This window comes from Bombina bombina, chromosome 1 (assembly GCF_027579735.1).
Source record: "Bombina bombina isolate aBomBom1 chromosome 1, aBomBom1.pri, whole genome shotgun sequence".
NCBI lineage: Eukaryota > Metazoa > Chordata > Amphibia > Anura > Bombinatoridae > Bombina > Bombina bombina.
The window spans coordinates 1,096,988,220-1,097,009,405 of NC_069499.1; the positions used below are offsets into that span (position 1 = coordinate 1,096,988,220).

At 41.9% G+C, this 21,186-nt stretch overlaps 1 protein-coding gene across 3 annotated transcripts in view; it reads right to left on the bottom strand.

The window, feature by feature from the left end:
* Positions 1-21,186, bottom strand: part of LOC128642330 (CMP-N-acetylneuraminate-beta-galactosamide-alpha-2,3-sialyltransferase 2) — a 334,854-nt gene that overhangs the window by 47,672 nt on the left and 265,996 nt on the right. For all 3 annotated transcript variants that reach the window (XM_053695242.1, XM_053695177.1, XM_053695104.1), the window contains exon 5: positions 13,579-13,624. In XM_053695242.1, the coding sequence (XP_053551217.1) occupies positions 13,579-13,624 (46 nt within the window). The remainder of the gene's footprint in view (positions 1-13,578; positions 13,625-21,186) is intronic.

The window sequence follows — 21,186 nt, forward strand, 5'->3', positions numbered from 1 at the left end:
AACGAAGTGCTATCTGCCGTAGGAATAGCAGTACGTTTGGCAAGAGTAGAGATAGCCCCATCGACTTTAGGGATTTTATCCCAAAACTCCAATCTATCAGATGGCACAGGGTACAATTTCTTAAACCTTGGAGAAGGAGTAAATGAAGTACCCAGACTATCCCATTCCCTAGCAATCACATCTGAGATAGCATCAGGAACTGGAAAAACTTCCGGAATTAACACATGAGGTTTATAAACCGAATTTAAACGTTTAGCAGTTTTAGTATCAAGAGGACTGGACTCCTCCATATCTAATGCAATCAAAAACTTCTTTAAGTAATGAACGAATAAACTCCATTTTAAATAAATATGAAGATTTATCAGTATCAATATCTGTGATAGAATCTTCTGAACCGGAAAAAAAGTCATCAGAAACAGATAAGTCAGAATGATGGCGGTCACCTAAAAATTCATCTGAAAAGTGAGAAGTTTTGAAAGACCTTTTACGTTTACTGGAAGGAGGAATAACAGACAGAGCCTTCCTAATAGAATTAGAAACAAATTATTTTACATTAACAGGAACATCCTGAACATTAGATGTTGAAGGAACAACAACAGGTAAAGGATTATTGCTAATGGAGACACAATCTGCATTGGAAAGTTTATCATGACAGCTTTCACAAACTACAGCTGGAGGAACAGATACCACAAGTTTACAACATATGCACTTAACTTTGGTAGAACCAGCATCAGGCAGCGTCTGTCCACTAGTGGATTGAGATCCAGGGTCGGGGTGAGACATCTTGCAATATGTAATAGAAAAAACAACATATAAAGCAAAATTATCAAATTCCTTAAATGACAGTTTCAGGAATGGGAAAGAATGCAAAATAATAAGCTTCTAGTAACCAGAAGCAATGAAAGAGAAATGTTTAAATAATGTGAGTAAAAAAAGACGCCCACATTTTTTTGGCGCCAAAAAATGTCTGAATACGCATGCGTAACAGAATACAACTTCCGGCGTAAAATACAGCGCCGGAAATGACAAAAATTTTAGCGCCAAAAAAGTTCGCGCCAAAAATGACGTAATAAAAAGAAACATTTTCTGCCCCCGCGAGCCTAACAGCATGCAGGAAAAATGGTCAAATAAATTTTTTCAAGGTAAGAAAAAATAATTAAATGCATTATCCCAATAATGAAACTGACAGTCTGTATTGAAAAGGAAACAGAATTTATGTTTACCTGATAAATTACTTTCTCCAACGGTGTGTCCGGTCCACGGCGTCATCCTTACTTGTGGGATATTCTCTTCCCCAACAGGAAATGGCAAAGAGCCCAGCAAAGCTGGTCACATGATCCCTCCTAGGCTCCGCCTTCCCCAGTCATTCGACCGACGTAAAGGAGAGGAATATTTGCATAGGAGAAACCATATGATACCGTGGTGACTGTAGTTAAAGAAAATAAATTATCAGACCTGATTAAAAAACCAGGGCGGGCCGTGGACCGGACACACCGTTGGAGAAAGTAATTTATCAGGTAAACATAAATTCTGTTTTCTCCAACATAGGTGTGTCCGGTCCACGGCGTCATCCTTACTTGTGGGAACCAATACCAAAGCTTTAGGACACGGATGAAGGGAGGGAGCAAATCAGGTCACCTAGATGGAAGGCACCACGGCTTGCAAAACCTTTCTCCCAAAAATAGCCTCAGAAGAAGCAAAAGTATCAAACTTGTAAAATTTAGTAAAAGTGTGCAGTGAAGACCAAGTCGCTGCCTTACATATCTGATCAACAGAAGCCTCGTTCTTGAAGGCCCATGTGGAAGCCACAGCCCTAGTGGAATGAGCTGTGATTCTTTCAGGAGGCTGCCGTCCGGCAGTCTCATAAGCCAATCTGATGATGCTTTTAATCCAAAAAGAGAGAGAGGTAGAAGTTGCTTTTTGACCTCTCCTTTTACCAGAATAAACAACAAACAAGGAAGATGTTTGTCTAAAATCCTTTGTAGCATCTAAATAGAATTTTAGAGCACGAACAACATCCAAATTGTGCAACAAACGTTCCTTCTTTGAAACTGGATTCGGACACAAAGAAGGCACGACTATCTCCTGGTTAATGTTTTTGTTAGAAACAACTTTCGGAAGAAAACCAGGTTTAGTACGTAAAACCACCTTATCTGCATGGAACACCAGATAAGGAGGAGAACACTGCAGAGCAGATAATTCTGAAACTCTTCTAGCAGAAGAAATTGCAACCAAAAACAAAACTTTCCAAGATAATAACTTAATATCAACGGAATGTAAGGGTTCAAACGGAACCCCCTGAAGAACTGAAAGAACTAAATTGAGACTCCAAGGAGGAGTCAAAGGTTTGTAAACAGGCTTGATTCTAACCAGAGCCTGAACAAAGGCTTGAACATCTGGTACAGCTGCCAGCTTTTTGTGAAGTAACACAGACAAGGCAGAAATCTGTCCCTTCAAGGAACTTGAAAAGAGAAAGTGGAGGCTGTTTCCTTAAAATTAATTCCTTTATTTATTCAGTTTAAAACCGGCAAACACAGCAAGGATAGGGTATGGTGTAGAAGGCGCAGCACAGTCTGGCTTACGCGTTTCGGATGAAATCCGTAGTCATAGCCTACTGTGCTGTGCTCCACACCTGCTTAAAACTAGTTAAAACAAATGTGATTGGTGCACACATAAAAAACAACGCCTTCAAGTTTAACCAATACCAACAGTGTATAAAATTAACCCACTGGTGTCAGTACCGCACAATCTAATACATTGCCTGAGCCCATACAACCGTAATATACACACTGCAATAATTATGTCAATAACCAACATAGTGGTATACATTGTAGACAAAATGTCAAATACTAAGGGTTAGTAAGTAATTAAATGTTATTAAAAATTCTAATGCCCAGATAGTGCGTATAGGAGTCTCTATTAATATATCCTAGATATGTGAGAGTTAAATCATTACTCTTATCCTATCTAATGCACTAATGGGCAACAGAATTCAAACAATACCTTAAGTAAAGAATACCACAATAGATGCTATCATGTGTCAAAAATAAATAAATGTATAAACAAATTATAAAAATATTATAGACATGCAATAAGCAAATAATTCTAAATGAGGAGTAACCTGTCAAATACTGTATGAATTAAAGATATCTAAACAAATTGTCATCATAATGATATATGGTAGAAAATAACAAGCTAACAAATAGCGCCTCCCCATAAAGTAATCCAATGTGATATGATACAGGTTGAGCACACATGACCATCCGATGAGTCTTAAATTATAATATACAAGGAGATCTATAGGTAAATGTATTGCGAAATACCATAATATTTATTCCCACAGGTTCATTACGTCATATCTTGAATTTAGACCATCAGGCACCCGAGTGCCTAAGGTAAAAATCCAAAAGGCTTCGCGTCTGGCGAGCAATTGGTCCAGATTACCCCCCCTAGCAGGTCTAGAAACTTTCTCAATAGCACACCATGTGAATCCTTTAAGGTTGTTATCATGGTAGACTCCAAAGTGTTGTACTATTGGAGTCGTGGATCTCTTAGTGGAGAAAGAGGAAAGATGTTCCCTAATTCTAGAGTTCAGGTCTCTGGAGGTGAGTCCCACATACTGAATCTGGCACAATGTGCATTCAATCATATAGACTACCGATTCCGTTTTACAATTCATACAAGAATTGATTTTGTAACTTTTCCTCGTTCTTACACTCACAAATTCCTTAGTCACCTTGGCATAATCACAGGGCTTGCACTTCCTGTGACCGCATCTGTACATCCCAGTATGTACCAACCATGATCCCCTCTCATCTTTGTCAGTTTTTAGCAGGGTGGGCGAAAGAATAGATCCCAATGTGGGGCTTTTCCTGTAGGCACATCTGAGTCCTTGTCGGACTGTGTCAACCAATTTATCCTCAGCCTTCAATATTGGAAAATGTTTCCTGATAATCTCACATACCTGAGGATATTGGGTACTGTGTGTTGTAACAAAAGTAATTCCCTGTTTGGTTGAACTGTGCTTATTTTTACTTTTCAGTAAGCTCTCTCTCGGTATTACTTGTACAGATTCTCTAGCCCTTTTGATCACTTTTTTGGGATACTTTCTCTCTTTTAATCTCATCTCCAATCTTTCTGCCTCCCTGCAAAAGTCCTCATTGGAGGTACAGTTCCTTTTAATCCGGGTATATTCACCTTTTGCAATAGCATTTCAGGGAACTCCTTACTCTTAGGAACAAGCTGTCATCCCAGACATGTTCCCTATGCTATTGCAAAAGGTGAATATACCCGGATTAAAAGGAACTGTACCTCCAATGAGGACTTTTGCAGGGAGGCAGAAAGATTGGAGATGAGATTAAAAGAGAGAAAGTATCCCAAAAAAGTGATCAAAAGGGCTAGAGAATCTGTACAAGTAATACCGAGAGAGAGCTTACTGAAAAGTAAAAATAAGCACAGTTCAACCAAACAGGGAATTACTTTTGTTACAACACACAGTACCCAATATCCTCAGGTATGTGAGATTATCAGGAAACATTTTCCAATATTGAAGGCTGAGGATAAATTGGTTGACACAGTCCGACAAGGACTCAGATGTGCCTACAGGAAAAGCCCCACATTGGGATCTATTCTTTCGCCCACCCTGCTAAAAACTGACAAAGATGAGAGGGGATCATGGTTGGTACATACTGGGATGTACAGATGCGGTCACAGGAAGTGCAAGCCCTGTGATTATGCCAAGGTGACTAAGGAATTTGTGAGTGTAAGAACGAGGAAAAGTTACAAAATCAATTCTTGTATGAATTGTAAAACGGAATCGGTAGTCTATATGATTGAATGCACATTGTGCCAGATTCAGTATGTGGGACTCACCTCCAGAGACCTGAACTCTAGAATTAGGGAACATCTTTCCTCTTTCTCCACTAAGAGATCCACGACTCCAATAGTACAACACTTTGGAGTCTACCATGATAACAACCTTAAAGGATTCACATGGTGTGCTATTGAGAAAGTTTCTAGACCTGCTAGGGGGGGTAATCTGGACCAATTGCTCGCCAGACGCGAAGCCTTTTGGATTTTTACCTTAGGCACTCGGGTGCCTGATGGTCTAAATTCAAGATATGACGTAATGAACCTGTGGGAATAAATATTATGGTATTTCGCAATACATTTACCTATAGATCTCCTTGTATATTATAATTTAAGACTCATCGGATGGTCATGTGTGCTCAACCTGTATCATATCACATTGGATTACTTTATGGGGAGGCGCTATTTGTTAGCTTGTTATTTTCTACCATATATCATTATGATGACAATTTGTTTAGATATCTTTAATTCATACAGTATTTGACAGGTTACTCCTCATTTAGAATTATTTGCTTATTGCATGTCTATAATATTTTTATAATTTGTTTATACATTTATTTATTTTTGACACATGATAGCATCTATTGTGGTATTCTTTACTTAAGGTATTGTTTGAATTCTGTTGCCCATTAGTGCATTAGATAGGATAAGAGTAATGATTTAACTCTCACATATCTAGGATATATTAATAGAGACTCCTATACGCACTATCTGGGCATTAGAATTTTTAATAACATTTAATTACTTACTAACCCTTAGTATTTGACATTTTGTCTACAATGTATACCACTATGTTGGTTATTGACATAATTATTGCAGTGTGTATATTACGGTTGTATGGGCTCAGGCAATGTATTAGATTGTGCGGTACTGACACCAGTGGGTTAATTTTATACACTGTTGGTATTGGTTAAACTTGAAGGCGTTGTTTTTTATGTGTGCACCAATCACATTTGTTTTAACTAGTTTTAAGCAGGTGTGGAGCACAGCACAGTAGGCTATGACTACGGATTTCATCCGAAACGCGTAAGCCAGACTGTGCTGCGCCTTCTACACCATACCCTATCCTTGCTGTGTTTGCCGGTTTTAAACTGAATAAATAAAGGAATTAATTTTAAGGAAACAGCCTCCACTTTCTCTTTTCAAGCTATTATTGTCCGGAGTTTGGCTGTTTCCTGCTGTGCATTACGAGCTTATACTCTTCAAAGAGGATTGCATTGTGTGCTTTTCTACATTTGGCAGTTCCCTATTGCAAGCAGGAACTGTTTTTCACTACGTCACTGGCGGAGGGATACTGTATTCTATCGGAGGAACAAGTGTCTGGAATAAGTTGAGGCGGAGCAAGGGATCTCTGCCTCGTTCCAGAGTGTGTTCCATTGGCCGGAATTGGGCCGAGCCCCCTTAGAGGTGTCCGGATTGAATCTACAGCCGCGAATGGCGATACCCGCCTTCTCCATTGGATTGGGTGAGTGAGATCTCCATTGTCCACGCTGGAGCGAGTGAATGAGTGATATACCAAGGAACTTGAGAGTTTCTTTTTAGCACCTTGCACTTTATTTGATACCTTTTTGTTGTTAATACAATACAGACTGCCTATCATATTCTGGGTTTCCTTTCCTTACATTTATCCCTTCAAGGAACTAGCAGATAATCCTTTCTCCAAACCTTCTTGAAGAAAGGATAGAATCTTAGGAATTTTTACCTTGTCCCAAGGGAATCCTTTAGATTCACACCAACAGATATATTTTTTCCATATTTTGTGGTAAATTTTTCTAGTTACAGGCTTTCTGGCCTGAACAAGAGTATCAATGACAGAATCTGAGAACCCTCGCTTTGATAAGATCAAGCGTTCAATCTCCAAGCAGTCAGTTGGAGTGAGACCAGATTCGGATGTTCGAACGGACCTTGAACAAGAAGGTCTCGTCTCAAAGGTAGCTTCCATGGTGGAGCCGATGACATATTCACCAGGTCTGCATACCAAGTCCTGCGTGGCCACGCAGGAGCTATCAAGATCACCGATGCTCTCTCCTGATTGATCCTGGCTACCAGCCTGGGGATGAGAGGAAACGGCGGGAATACATAAGCTAGTTTGAAGGTCCAAGGTGCTACTAGTGCATCTACTAGAGTCGCCTTGGGATCCCTGGATCTGGACCCGTAGCAAGGAACCTTGAAGTTCTGACGAGAGGCCATCAGATCCATGTCTGGAATGCCCCACAATTGAGTAATTTGGGCAAAGATTTCCGGATGGAGTTCCCACTCCCCCGGATGAAATGTCTGACGACTCAGAAAATCCGCTTCCCAATTTTCCACTCCTGGGATGTGGATTGCAGACAAGTGGCAGGAGTGAGTCTCCGCCCATTGAATGATTTTGGTCACTTCTTCCATCGCCAGGGAACTCCTTGTTCCCCCCTGATTGTTGATGTACGCAACAGTCGTCATGTTGTCTGATTGAAACCGTATGAACTTGGCCTTTGCTAGCTGAGGCCAAGCCTTGAGAGCATTGAGTATCGCTCTCAGTTCCAGAATATTTATCGGAAGAAGAGATTCTTCCCGAGACCAAAGACCCTGAGCTTTCAGGGGTCCCCAGACCGCGCCCCAGCCCACCAGACTGGCGTCGGTCGTGACAATGACCCACTCTGGTCTGCGGAAGCTCATCCCCTGTGACAGGTTGTCCAGGGACAGCCACCAACGGAGTGAATCTCTGGTCCTCTGATTTACTTGTATCGTCGGAGACAAGTCTGTATAGTCCCCATTCCACTGACTGAGCATGCACAGTTGTAATGGTCTTAGATGAATTCGCGCAAAAGGAACTATGTCCATTGCCGCTACCATCAAACCTATTACTTCCATGCACTGCGCTATGGAAGGAAGAGGAACAGAATGAAGTATTTGACAAGAGTTTAGAAGTTTTGATTTTCTGGCCTCTGTCAGAAAAATCCTCAGTTCTAAGGAGTCTATTATTGTTCCCAAGAAGGGAACCCTTGTTGACGGAGATAGAGAACTTTTTTCTACGTTCACTTTCCACCCGTGAGATCTGAGAAAGGCCAGGACAATGTCCGTGTGAGCCTTTGCTTGAGGAAGGGACGACGCTTGAATCAGAATGTCGTCCAAGTAAGGTACTACTGCAATGCCCCTTGGTCTTAGCACCGCTAGAAGGGACCCTAGTACCTTTGTGAAAATCCTTGGAGCAGTGGCTAATCCGAACGGAAGTGCCACAAATTGGTAATGCTTGTCCAGGAATGCGAACCTTAGGAACCGATGATGTTCCTTGTGGATAGGAATATGTAGATACGCATCCTTTAAATCCACCGTGGTCATGAATTGACCTTCCTGGATGGAAGGAAGAATTGTTCGAATGGTTTCCATTTTGAACGATGGAACCTTGAGAAACTTGTTTAGGATCTTGAGATCTAAGATTGGTCTGAATGTTCCCTCTTTTTTGGGAACTACGAACAGATTGGAGTAGAACCCCATCCCTTGTTCTCCTAATGGAACAGGATGAATCACTCCCATTTTTAACAGGTCTTCTACACAATGTAAGAATGCCTGTTTTTTTATGTGGTCTGAAGACAATTGAGACCTGTGGAACCTCCCCCTTGGGGGAAGCCCCTTGATGAAAGGAATGTTAAGCAATTTGTTCTTGGAAGACGCATCCGCTGACCAAGATTTTAACCAAAGCGCTCTGCGCGCCACAATAGCAAAACCAGAATTTTTCGCCGATAACCTAGCCAATTGCAAAGTGGCGTCTAGGGTGAAAGAATTAGCCAATTTGAGAGCATGAATTCTGTCCATAATCTCCTCATAAGAAGAAGAATTATTATTGAGCGCCTTTTCTAGCTCATCGAACCAGAAACACGCGGCTGTAGTGACAGGAACAATGCATGAAATTGGTTGTAGAAGGTAACCTTGCTGAACAAACATCTTTTTAAGCAAACCTTCTAATTTTTTATCCATAGGATCTTTGAAAGCACAACTATCTTCTATGGGTATAGTGGTGCGTTTGTTTAGAGTAGAAACCGCCCCCTCGACCTTGGGGACTGTCTGCCATAAGTCCTTTCTGGGGTCGACCATAGGAAACAATTTTTTAAATATGGGGGGAGGGACGAAAGGTATACCGGGCCTTTCCCATTCTTTATTTACAATGTCCGCCACCCGCTTGGGTATAGGAAAAGCTTCGGGGGGCCCCGGGACCTCTAGGAACTTGTCCATTTTACATAGTTTCTCTGGAATGACCAAATTCTCACAATCATCCAGAGTGGATAACACCTCCTTAAGCAGAGCGCGGAGATGTTCCAATTTAAATTTAAATGTAATCACATCAGGTTCAGCTTGTTGAGAAATTTTCCCTGAATCTGAAATTTCTCCCTCAGACAAAACCTCCCTGGCCCCCTCAGACTGGTGTAGGGGCCCTTCAGAACCAATATCATCAGCGTCCTCATGCTCTTCAGTATTTTCTAAAACAGAGCAGTCGCGCTTTCGCTGATAAGTGGGCATTTTGGCTAAAATGTTTTTGATAGAATTATCCATTACAGCCGTTAATTGTTGCATAGTAAGGAGTATTGGCGCGCTAGATGTACTAGGGGCCTCCTGAGTGGGCAAGACTGGTGTAGACGAAGGAGGGGATGATGCAGTACCATGCTTACTCCCCTCACTTGAGGAATCATCTTGGGCATCATTTTCTCTAAATTTTGTGTCACATAAATCACATCTATTTAAATGAGAAGGAACCTTGGCTTCCCCACATTCAGAACACAGTCTATCTGGTAGTTCAGACATGTTAAACAGGCATAAACTTGATAACAAAGTACAAAAAACGTTTTAAAATAAAACCGTTACTGTCACTTTAAATTTTAAACTGAACACACTTTATTACTGCAATTGCGAAAAAGTATGAAGGAATTTCACCACAGTGTCTTAAAGCCTTAAAAGTATTGCACACCAAATTTGGAAGCTTTAACCCTTAAAATAACGGAACCGGAGCCGTTTTTATATTTAACCCCTTTACAGTCCCTGGTATCTGCTTTGCTGAGACCCAACCAAGCCCAAAGGGGAATACGATACCAAATGACGCCTTCAGAAAGTCTTTTCTATGTATCAGAGCTCCTCACACATGCATCTGCATGTCATGCTTCTCAAAAACAAGTGCGCAATACAGGCGCGAAAATGAGACTCTGCCTATGATTAGGGAAAGCCCCTAGAGAATAAGGTGTCCAATACAGTGCCTGCCGGTTATTTTACATAATTCCCAAGATTAAAATAATTCCTCAAGGCTATGGAGTATAAAATATGTTTATATATAAATCGATTTAGCCCAGAAAATGTCTACAGTCTTAAAAAGCCCTTGTGAAGCCCTTTTTTTCTTTCTGTAATAAAAATGGCTTACCGGATCCCATAGGGAAAATGACAGCTTCCAGCATTACATCGTCTTGTTAGAATGTGTCATACCTCAAGCAGCAAAAGTCTGCTCACTGTTCCCCCAACTGAAGTTAATTCCTCTCAACAGTCCTGTGTGGAAACAGCCATCGATTTTAGTAACGGTTGCTAAAATCATTTTCCTCTTACAAACAGAAATCTTCATCTCTTTTCTGTTTCAGAGTAAATAGTACATACCAGCACTATTTTAAAATAACAAACTCTTGATTGAATAATAAAAACTACAGTTAAACACTAAAAAACTCTAAGCCATCTCCGTGGAGATGTTGCCTGTACAACGGCAAAGAGAATGACTGGGGAAGGCGGAGCCTAGGAGGGATCATGTGACCAGCTTTGCTGGGCTCTTTGCCATTTCCTGTTGGGGAAGAGAATATCCCACAAGTAAGGATGACGCCGTGGACCGGACACACCTATGTTGGAGAAATACTGATTATCCTGAATCAAGGCAAATATAAGTTTATAGACATATATTTAGAACTTTACATATAAAGTGCCCAACCATAGCTTAGAGTGTCACAAAAAATAAGACTTACTTACCCCAGGGCACTCCTCTACATATAGTAGATAGCCAAACCAGTACTGAAACGAGAATCAGTAGAGGTAATGGTATATAAGAGTATATCGTCGATCTGAAAAGGGAGGTAGGAGAAGAAATCTCTACGACCGATAACAGAGAACCTATGAAATAGATCCCCTAGAGGTAGACCATTGTATTCAAATAGGCAATACTCTCTTCACATCCCTCTGACATTCGCTGTACTCTGAGAGGAAAACCGGGCTTCAACCTGTTGCGAAGCGCATATCAACGAAGAATCTTAAGCACAAACTTACTTCACCACCTCCACGGGAGGCAAAGTTTGTAAAACTGAATTGTGGGTGTGGTGAGGGGTGTATTTATAGGCATTTTAAGGTTTGGGGAACTTTGCCCCTCCTGGTAGGAATGTATATCCCATACGTCACTAGCTCATGGACTCTTGCTAATTACATGAAAGAAAGAGGATGGTCAACAGTGTCAAAGGCTGCGGACAGATCAAGGAGGATAAGCAGAGAGAAGTGGCCTTTTGATATTGCTGTAAGTAGGTCGTTGGTGACCTTAACAATAGCTGTCTCTGTGGAGTGATAGGGAAGAAATCCAGATTGCAGCGGGTCAAGAAGGGAGTTTAACGTAAGGAAACGGGATAGGCGTGCATATACTAGTTTTTCGAGAAGCTTTGAAGTAAGAGGGAGGAGGGAAATAGGGCGGTAGTTGGATGGGGAGGTAGGATCAAGGGAAGGTTTTTTGAGGATAGGTGTGACCAGTGCATGTTTCATCGATGAGGGAAATGTACCAGTGCTGAGGGAGAGGTTGAAAATGTGTGTTAGTATAGGGGTAAGGGTAGCAGAGAGGGAGGGGAGTAGCTGTGAGGGGATAGGGTCAAGGGGACAGGTAGTGAGGTGAGAGTGCAGTATAAGTGCCGAAACTTCTTCCTCAGTAACAGGGGAGAATGAACTAAGTTTCAGGTTATGAGGGTTGTGGTTGAGTGAGAGTATTTGAGGGGGGGAGAGAATGGAATTATGTTGAGAGCTGATTTCATGTCTGATGGAGTCAATTTTGTTAATGAAGTGACTGGCAAAGTCTTTAGCTGACAGAGAAGTTGTATTAGGAAGTGGGGGAGGGCGGAGGAGAGCATTGAAAGTGGAGAACAGACGTTTTGGGTTTGAAGAAAGATTAGAGATAAGAGTAGAGAAGTAGTGTTGCTTATGGAGATTAAGGGCAGAATAGTAGGAGTTCAAGATGAATTTGTAATGAAGAAAATCAGCTGAGCTCCGTGATTTTCTCCAATGCCGTTCAGCAGTACGGGAACATCTGCGTAGGTACCGTGTCAGAGGAGTATGTGTGATTTCCGAGCAATGGTAAGAGGGGGGAGATTGTCAAGGACGGATATAGGGGTGGAATTATAGTGGCAGATAGATTGTTCAGGGCAGGAAAAGGAGGAGAAGGATGAGAGGAGTGGTTTAAGGGAATTAGCAAGTTGTTGCTGATCTAAAGACATAGTGCTTCTGTGAAGTTTGGTGTGAGGAGTAGAAGGAGGGAGAGTTGTAGGAAGGGATGATATGTTGCAAGTAAGGAGATGGTGATCAGAAAGAGGAAAAGGGAAGTTTGAGAGAGTGCATCGATAGCTAAAGATCAGGTCAAGAGAGTGACCATCTTTGTGAGTGGGAGAATCAGTCTATTGTGACAGACCAAAAGAGGAAGTGAGTTGCAGAAGTTGTTTAGCAGATGAGGCAGTGGGATTGTTAAGGGGGATGTTGAAGTCGCCAAGAATGAGGGCAGGGGTGTCTGAGGAAAGGAAATAGGGTAGCCAGGCAGCCAAGTGATCTAGAAATTGAGTTGAGGAGCCAGGGGGTCGGTATATGACTGCAACACGTACAGAGAGAGGGGAGAATAAGCGAATCCTGTGGGTTTCGAATGAGGGAAAAGTGAGGGAAGAGATAGGATGTATTTGTTGAAAGGTGCAAAGAGAGGAAAGTAAAATACCTACACCACCTCCTGATACTTGTTTTCTGTGCATGCACTGCCAAAGTCCTTGTCTTCCAAAATATTTCTGTGGTGTTTCCAAGATGGCCACTTCTAGAATTAATTGATATTTTTCAAGTGCAATTAAGCTGCATATGCTCAGGGTCACTTCTGTCTAGCTGAATCCATCTTTGAAAGGCTGCCACCATATCTGTGGAGGCCAGAACTATGACTACTGAGGTGTTAGTGCCCAAACACTACAGCACACATTAATCCTCAGTGGCATGCAAGGCCCATTAAAAGGCCATTGAAGTAAAAACTTAACTTTTATGATATAGATAAAGCATGCAGTTTTGAGAGACTTTTTATATGCACACTTTCTGAAGCACTGGCTACTTCTGAGTATATGCAATAGTTCACAATGTACCTGAGTCAGTGATTGGCTGATGGCTTTCACATTATATAGGGGGGCAACAATTGGAGTACCTTTTGAAATTTGTCAGGAAAAAAAATCAGAACAAGTGCTATTACAATATTTTTTCAATACACAATTGTTGGTTATACAATCTACTGTAATTTAGTAATCCTTAAATGAGTTAAATCCTAAGTGGTCGCCTTCTTTATGTAATGTTAGACCACCGTGAATGTTTTCAGGTACACACAAAGACTTTTTTTTCTTATGGTAGCTTTTCTGACAGTTGGACAAAAATGTACATAACAGATCAAGAAAACAGTTCTAAATAATTTACAGATTGTAACTGTAATGAAATAATCCTTACCTTGTCTTTGTCAGCATTGATAAATGGTTTTACCTTGGTGTAAGTGCTAAAAAGAAAAAACACATCAGTAATTTCTTAGCAAATAAATAAGATACATTTATTGACAAGATGTTTTGAGAATGCAAGAGCTTAAAATGATATGAAACCCATTTTTTTCATGATTCAGATAGAGAATACAATTTAAAACAACTTTCCAATTTACTTTAATTATCTAATTTGATTTATTCTCTTGATATTCTTTGTTGAAAAGCATATCTATATAGGCTTAGTAGCTGCTGATTAATGGCTGCACATATATGCCTCATGTGATTGGCTTACCCCTGTGCATTGTTATTTCTTCAACAAAGGATATCTAAAGATTGAAGCAAATTAGATAATAGAAGTAAATTAGAATGTTTAAAAATATAATTTATGCTTACCTGATAAATTCATTTCTCCTGTAGTGTAGTCAGTCCACGGGTCATCCATTACTTATGGGATTATATCTCCTCTCTAACAGGAAGTGCAAGAGGATCACCCAAGCAGAGCTGCTATATAGCTCCTCCCCTCTACGTCATACCCAGTCATTCGACCGAAACCAAACGAGAAAGGAGAAAACTATAGGGTGCAGTGGTGACTGGAGTTTAATTTAAAATTTAGACCTGCCGTAAAAAACAGGGCGGGCCGTGGACTGACTACACTACAGGAGAAATTAATTTATCAGGTAAGCATAAATTATGTTTTCTCCTGTTAAGTGTAGTCAGTCCACGGGTCATCCATTACTTATGGGATACCAATACCAAAGCTAAAAGTACACGGATGACGGGAGGGACAGGCAGGATCTTTACACGGAAGGAACCACTGCCTGTAGAACCTTTCTCCCAAAAACAGCCTCCGAAGAAGCAAAAGTGTCAAATTTGTAAAATTTTGAAAAAGTGTGAAGTGAAGACCAAGTTGCAGCCTTGCAAATCTGTTCAACAGAGGCCTCATTCTTAAAGGCCCAAGTGGAAGCCACAGCTCTAGTAGAATGAGCCGTAATCCTTTCAGGAGGCTGCTGTCCAGCAGTCTCATAGGCTAAACGTATTATGCTACGAAGCCAAAAAGAGAGAGAGGTAGCCGAAGCTTTTTGACCTCTCCTCTGTCCAGAATAAACGACAAACAGGGAAGAAGTTTGACGAAAATCTTTAGTTACCTGCAAATAAAATTTCAGGGCACGGACGACGTCCAGATTGTGCAGAAGTCGTTCCTTCTTTGAAGAAGGGTTAGGGCACAATGATGGAACAACAATCTCTTGATTGATATTCTTGTTAGTGACTACCTTAGGTAAGAACCCAGGTTTAGTACGCAGAACTACCTTGTCTGAATGAAAAATCAGATAAGGAGAATCACAATGTAAGGCCGATAACTCAGAGACTCTTCGAGCCGAGGAAATAGCCATTAAAAACAGAACTTTCCAAGATAACAGCTTGATATCAATGGAATGAAGGGGTTCAAACGGAACACCTTGCAGAACGTTAAGAACTAAGTTTAAGCTCCACGGCGGAGCAACAGTCTTAAACACAGGCTTAATCCTGGCCAAAGCCTGACAAAAAGCCTGAACGTCTGGAACTTCTGCCAGACGTTTGTGTAAAAGGATAGGCAGAGCTGAAATCTGTCCCTTTAACGAACTAGCAGATAAACCCTTTTCTAAACCTTCTTGTAGAAAAGACAATATCCTAGGAATCCTAACCTTACTCCATGAGTAACTCTTGGATTCGCACCAATATAAGTATTTACGCCATATTTTATGGTAAATTTTCCTGGTAACAGGTTTCCTAGCCTGTATTAAGGTATCAATCACTGACTCCGAGAATCCCCGCTTTGAGAGAATCAAGCGTTCAATCTCCATGCAGTCAGCCTCAGAGAAATTAGATTTGGATGTTTGAAAGGACCCTGAATCAGAAGGTCCTGTCTCAGAGGCAGAGACCATGGTGGACAGGACGACATGTCCACTAGATCTGCATACCAGGTCCTGCGTGGCCACGCAGGCGCTATTAGAATCATCGATGCTCTCTCCTGTTTGATCCTGGCAATCAATCGAGGAAGCATCGGGAAGGGTGGAAACACATAAGCCATGTTGAAAACCCAAGGTGCTGTCAGAGCATCTATCAGTACCGCTCCCGGGTCCCTGGACCTGGATCCGTAACAAGGAAGCTTGGCGTTCTGGCGAGACGCCATGAGATCCAGATCTGGTTTGCCCCAATGATGAAGCAGTTGGGCAAACACCTCCGGATTAAGTTCCCACTCCCCCGGATGAAAGGTCTGGCGACTTAGAAAATCCGCCTCCCAGTTCTCCACGCCTGGGATGTGGATCGCTGACAGGTGGCAAGAGTGAGACTCTGCCCAGCGAATTATCTTTGAGACTTCCATCATCGCTAGGGAACTCCTTGTTCCTCCTTGATGGTTGATGTAAGCCACAGTCGTGATGTTGTCCGACTGAAACCTGATGAACCTCAGAGTTGCTAACTGAGGCCAAGCCAGAAGAGCATTGAAAATTGCTCTTAATTCCAGAATGTTTATTGGAAGGAGTCTCTCCTCCTGAGTCCATGATCCCTGAGCCTTCAGGGAATTCTAGACTGCGCCCCAACCTAGAAGGCTGGCGTCTGTTGTTACAATCGTCCAATCTGGCCTGCGGAAGGGCATCCCCTTGGACAGATGTGGCCGAGAAAGCCACCATAGAAGAGAATCTCTGGTCTCTTGATCCAGATTTAGCAGAGGGGACAAATCTGAGTAATCCCCATTCCACTGACTTAGCATGCACAATTGCAGCGGTCTGAGATGCAGGCGCGCAAAAGGTACTATGTCCATTGCCGCTACCATTAAGCCGATCACCTCCATGCACTGAGCCACTGACGGGTGTTGAATGGAATGAAGGACACGGCAAGCATTTAGAAGTTTTGATAACCTGTCCTCCGTCAGGTAAATTTTCATTTCTACAGAATCTATAAGAGTCCCTAAGAAGGGAAGTCTTGTGAGTGGCAATAGAGAACTCTTTTCTACGTTCACCTTCCACCCATGCGACCTTAGAAATGCCAGAACTAACTCTGTATGAGACTTGGCAGTTTGGAAACTTGACGCTTGTATCAGAATGTCGTCTAGGTACGGAGCTACCGCTATGCCTCGCGGTCTTAGTACCGCCAGAAGAGAGCCCAGAACCTTTGTAAAGATTCTTGGAGCCGTAGCTAACCCGAAGGGAAGAGCTACAAACTGGTAATGCCTGTTTAGGAAGGCAAATCTTAGATACCGGTAATGATCCTTGTGAATCGGTATGTGAAGGTAGGCATCCTTTAAATCCACTGTGGTCATGTACTGACCCTCTTGGATCATGGGTAAGATGGTTCGAATAGTTTCCATTTTGAACGATGGAACTCTTAGGAATTTGTTTAGGATTTTTAAGTCCAAGATTGGTCTGAAGGTTCCCTCTTTTTTGGGAACCACAAACAGATTTGAATAGAATCCTTGCCTGTGTTCCGACCGCGGAACTGGGTGGATCACTCCCATTAGTAAGAGGTCTTGTACACAGCGTAGAAACGCCTCTTTCTTTATCTGGTTTGCTGATAACCTTGAAAGATGAAATCTCCCTTGTGGAGGAGAAGCTTTGAAGTCCAGAAGATATCCCTGAGATATGATCTCCAACGCCCAGGGATCCTGGACATCTCTTGCCCAAGCCTGGGCGAAGAGAGAAAGTTTGCCCCCCACTAGATCCGTTTCCGGATCGGGGGCCCTCACTTCATGCTGTCTTAGGGGCAGCAGCAGGTTTTCTGGCCTGCTTGCCCTTGTTCCAGGACTGGTTAGGTTTCCAGCCCTGTCTGTAGCGAGCAACAGTTCCTTCCTGTCTTGGAGCGGAGGAAGTTGATGCTGCTCCTGCCTTGAAGTTACGAAAGGCACGAAAATTAGACTGTTTAGCCCTTGGTTTGGCCCTGTCTTGAGGCAGGGCATGGCCCTTACCTCCAGTAATGTCAGCAATAATTTCTTTCAAACCGGGCCCGAATAATGTCTGCCCTTTGAAAGGAATATTAAGCAATTTAGATTTAGAAGTCACATCAGCTGACCAGGATTTAAGCCACAGCGCTCTACGCGCTTGAATGGCGAATCCGGAGTTCTTAGCCGTAAGTTTGGTTAAGTGTACTACGGCATCAGAAATAAATGAATTAGCTAGCTTAAGGGCTTTAAGCTTGTTCATAATCTCATCCAATGGAGCTGTGCTAAGGGTCTCTTCCAGAGACTCAAACCAGAATGCCGCCGCAGCAGTGACAGGCGCAATGCATGCAAGGGGTTGTAATATAAAACCTTGTTGAACAAACATTTTCTTAAGGTAACCCTCTAATTTTTTATCCATTGGATCTGAAAAAGCACAGCTATCCTCCACCGGGATAGTGGTGCGCTTAGCCAGAGTAGAAACTGCTCCCTCCACCTTAGGGACCGTCTGCCATAAGTCCCGTGTGGTGGCATCTATTGGAAACATTTTTCTAAATATAGGAGGGGGTGAAAAAGGCACACCGGGTCTATCCCACTCCTTGTTAACAATTTCTGTAAGCCTTTTAGGTATAGGAAAAACGTCAGTACACGCCGGTACCGCAAAATATTTATCCAGCCTACATACTTTCTCTGGAATTGCAACCGTGTTACAATCATTCAGAGCCGCTAAAACCTCCCCTAGTAATACACGGAGGTTCTCAAGCTTAAATTTAAAATTTGAAATGTCTGAATCCAGTTTACTTGGATCAGATCCGTCACCCACAGAATGAAGCTCTCCGTCCTCATGTTCTGCAAATTGTGACGCAGTATCAGACATGGCTCTATTATTATCAGCGCACTCTGTTCTTATTCCAGAGTGATCTTGTTTACCTCTAAATTCTGGCAATTTAGATAGTACTTCAGACATAACATTAGCCATGTCTTGCAAAGTGATTTGTATGGGCCGCCCTGATGTACTTGGCGCCACAATATCACGCACCTCCTGAGCGGGAGGCGAAGGTACTGACACGTGAGGAGAGTTAGTCGGCATAACTTCCCCCTCGTTGTCTGGTGATATATCTTTCACATATAAAGTTTGACTTTTATTCAAAGTAACATCTATACATTGAGTGCACAAATTTCTATTGGGCTCCACATTGGCCTTTAAACATATTGAACAAACAGCTTCATCTGTGTCAGACATGTTTAAACAGATTAGCAATAACACTAGCAAGCTTGGAAAAAAATTTAAATAAATTTACAAGCTATATAAAAAACGCTACTGCGCCTTTAAGAAAACATAAAAATGTGACACAGTTGAATTAACGATTTTTTATCACAGTCAACACACTGTCACAGATCTGCTGTGATTGATTACCTCCCTCAAAACTAGTTTTGGAGACCCCTGGGCTCTGTAGAGACGTCCTGGATCATGGAGGAAGAATAGGAAGACTGTGACTAAATTTTTACTGCGCAATAAAGCTCTAAAATAGGCCCCTCCCGCTCATATTACAACAGTGGGGAAGCTCAGTAAACAGTTTTTATTCATAAACAGCCATGTGGTAAAAATCATGCCCATAAAGTTTTATCACCAAGTACCTCAGAAAAAACGATTAACATGCCAGTAAACGTTTTAAACATGAAAATTATGAAGTGTTATTAATAAGCCTGCTGCTAGTCGCTTTCACTGCAGTGCAGGCTCAAATATTACTTTAATATAGACAGTATTTTCTTAGTGAAATTCCATTCCCCAGAAATACCTCAGAGTATACATACATACATATCAGCCTGATACCAGTCGCTACTACTGCATTTAAGGCTGCACTTACATTACATCGGTATTAGCAGTATTTTCTCAGTCAATTCCATTCCTTAGAAAATAATTTACCGCACATACCTCCTTGCAGGTGGGCCCTGCATGCTATCCCCTGTTCTGAAGTTACCTCACTCCTCAGAATGGCCGAGAACAGCAAGTGGATCTTAGTTACGACCGCTAAGATCATAGACAAAACTCAGGTAGATTCTTCTTCTAATGCTGCCTGAGAAGAAACAACACACTCCGGTGTCGTTTAAAATAACAAACTTTTGATTGAAGAAATAAAAACATAATTTATGCTTACCTGATAAATTCCTTTCTCCTGTAGTGTAGTCAGTCCACGGGTCATCATTACTTCTGGGATATTAACTCCTCCCCAACAGGAAGTGCAAGAGGATCACCCAAGCAGAGCTGCTATATAGCTCCTCCCCTCTACGTCACACCCAGTCATTCGACCGAGAACCAACGAGAAAGGAGAAGCTAAAGGGTGCAGTGGTGACTGGAGTATAATTTAAAAATTTAGACCTGCCATAAAAAACAGGGCGGGCCGTGGACTGACTACACTACAGGAGAAAGGAATTTATCAGGTAAGCATAAATTATGTTTTCTCCTGTTAAGTGTAGTCAGTCCACGGGTCATCATTACTTCTGGGATACCAATACCAAAGCTAAAGTACACGGATGACGGGAGGGACAGGCAGGATCTTTATACGGAAGGGACCACTGCCTGAAGAACCTTTCTCCCAAAAACAGCCTCCGAAGAAGCAAAAGTGTCAAATTTGTAAAATTTGGAAAAAGTATGAAGAGAAGACCAAGTTGCAGCCTTGCAAATCTGTTCAACAGATGCCTCATTCTTAAAGGCCCAAGTGGAAGCCACAGCTCTAGTAGAATGAGCTGTAATTCTTTCAGGAGGCTGCTGTCCAGCAGTCTCATAGGCTAAACGTATTATGCTACGAAGCCAGAAAGAGAGAGAGGTAGCAGAAGCTTTTTGACCTCTCCTCACAGGGAAGAAGTTTGGCGAAAATCTTTAGTTGCCTGTAAATAAAATTTCAGGGCACGAACTACATCCAGATTGTGTAGAAGTCGTTCCTTCTTTGAAGAAGGGTTAGGACACAATGATGGAACAACAATCTCTTGATTGATATTCCTATTAGTGACTACCTTAGGTAAGAACCCAGGTTTAGTCCGCAGAACTACCTTGTCTGAATGAAAAATCAGATAAGGAGAATCACAATGTAAGGCCGATAACTCAGAGACTCTTCGAGCCGAGGAAATAGCCATTAAAAACAGAACTTTCCAAGATAACAACTTAATATCAATGGAATGAAGGGGTTCAAACGGAACACCCTGTAAAACGTTAAGAACTAAATTTAAGCTCCATGGAGGAGCAACAGTTTTAAACACAGGCTTAATTCTGGCCAAAGCCTGACAAAAAGCCTGAACGTCTGGAACTTCTAACAGACGTTTGTGTAAAAGAATGGACAGAGCTGAGATCTGTCCCTTTAAGGAACTAGCAGATAAACCCTTTTCTAAACCTTCTTGTAGAAAAGACAATATCCTAGGAATCCTAACCTTACTCCATGAGTAACTGTTGGATTCGCACCAATGTAAGTATTTACGCCATATTTTATGGTAAACTTTCTGGTAACAGGTTTCCTAGCCTGTATTAAGGTATCAATTACTGACTCCGAAAATCCACGCTTTGATAAAATCAAGCGTTCAATTTCCAAGCAGTCAGCTTCAGAGAAATTATATTTTGATGTTTGAAAGGACCCTGAATTAGAAGGTCCTGTCTCAGAGGCAGAGACCAAGGTGGAC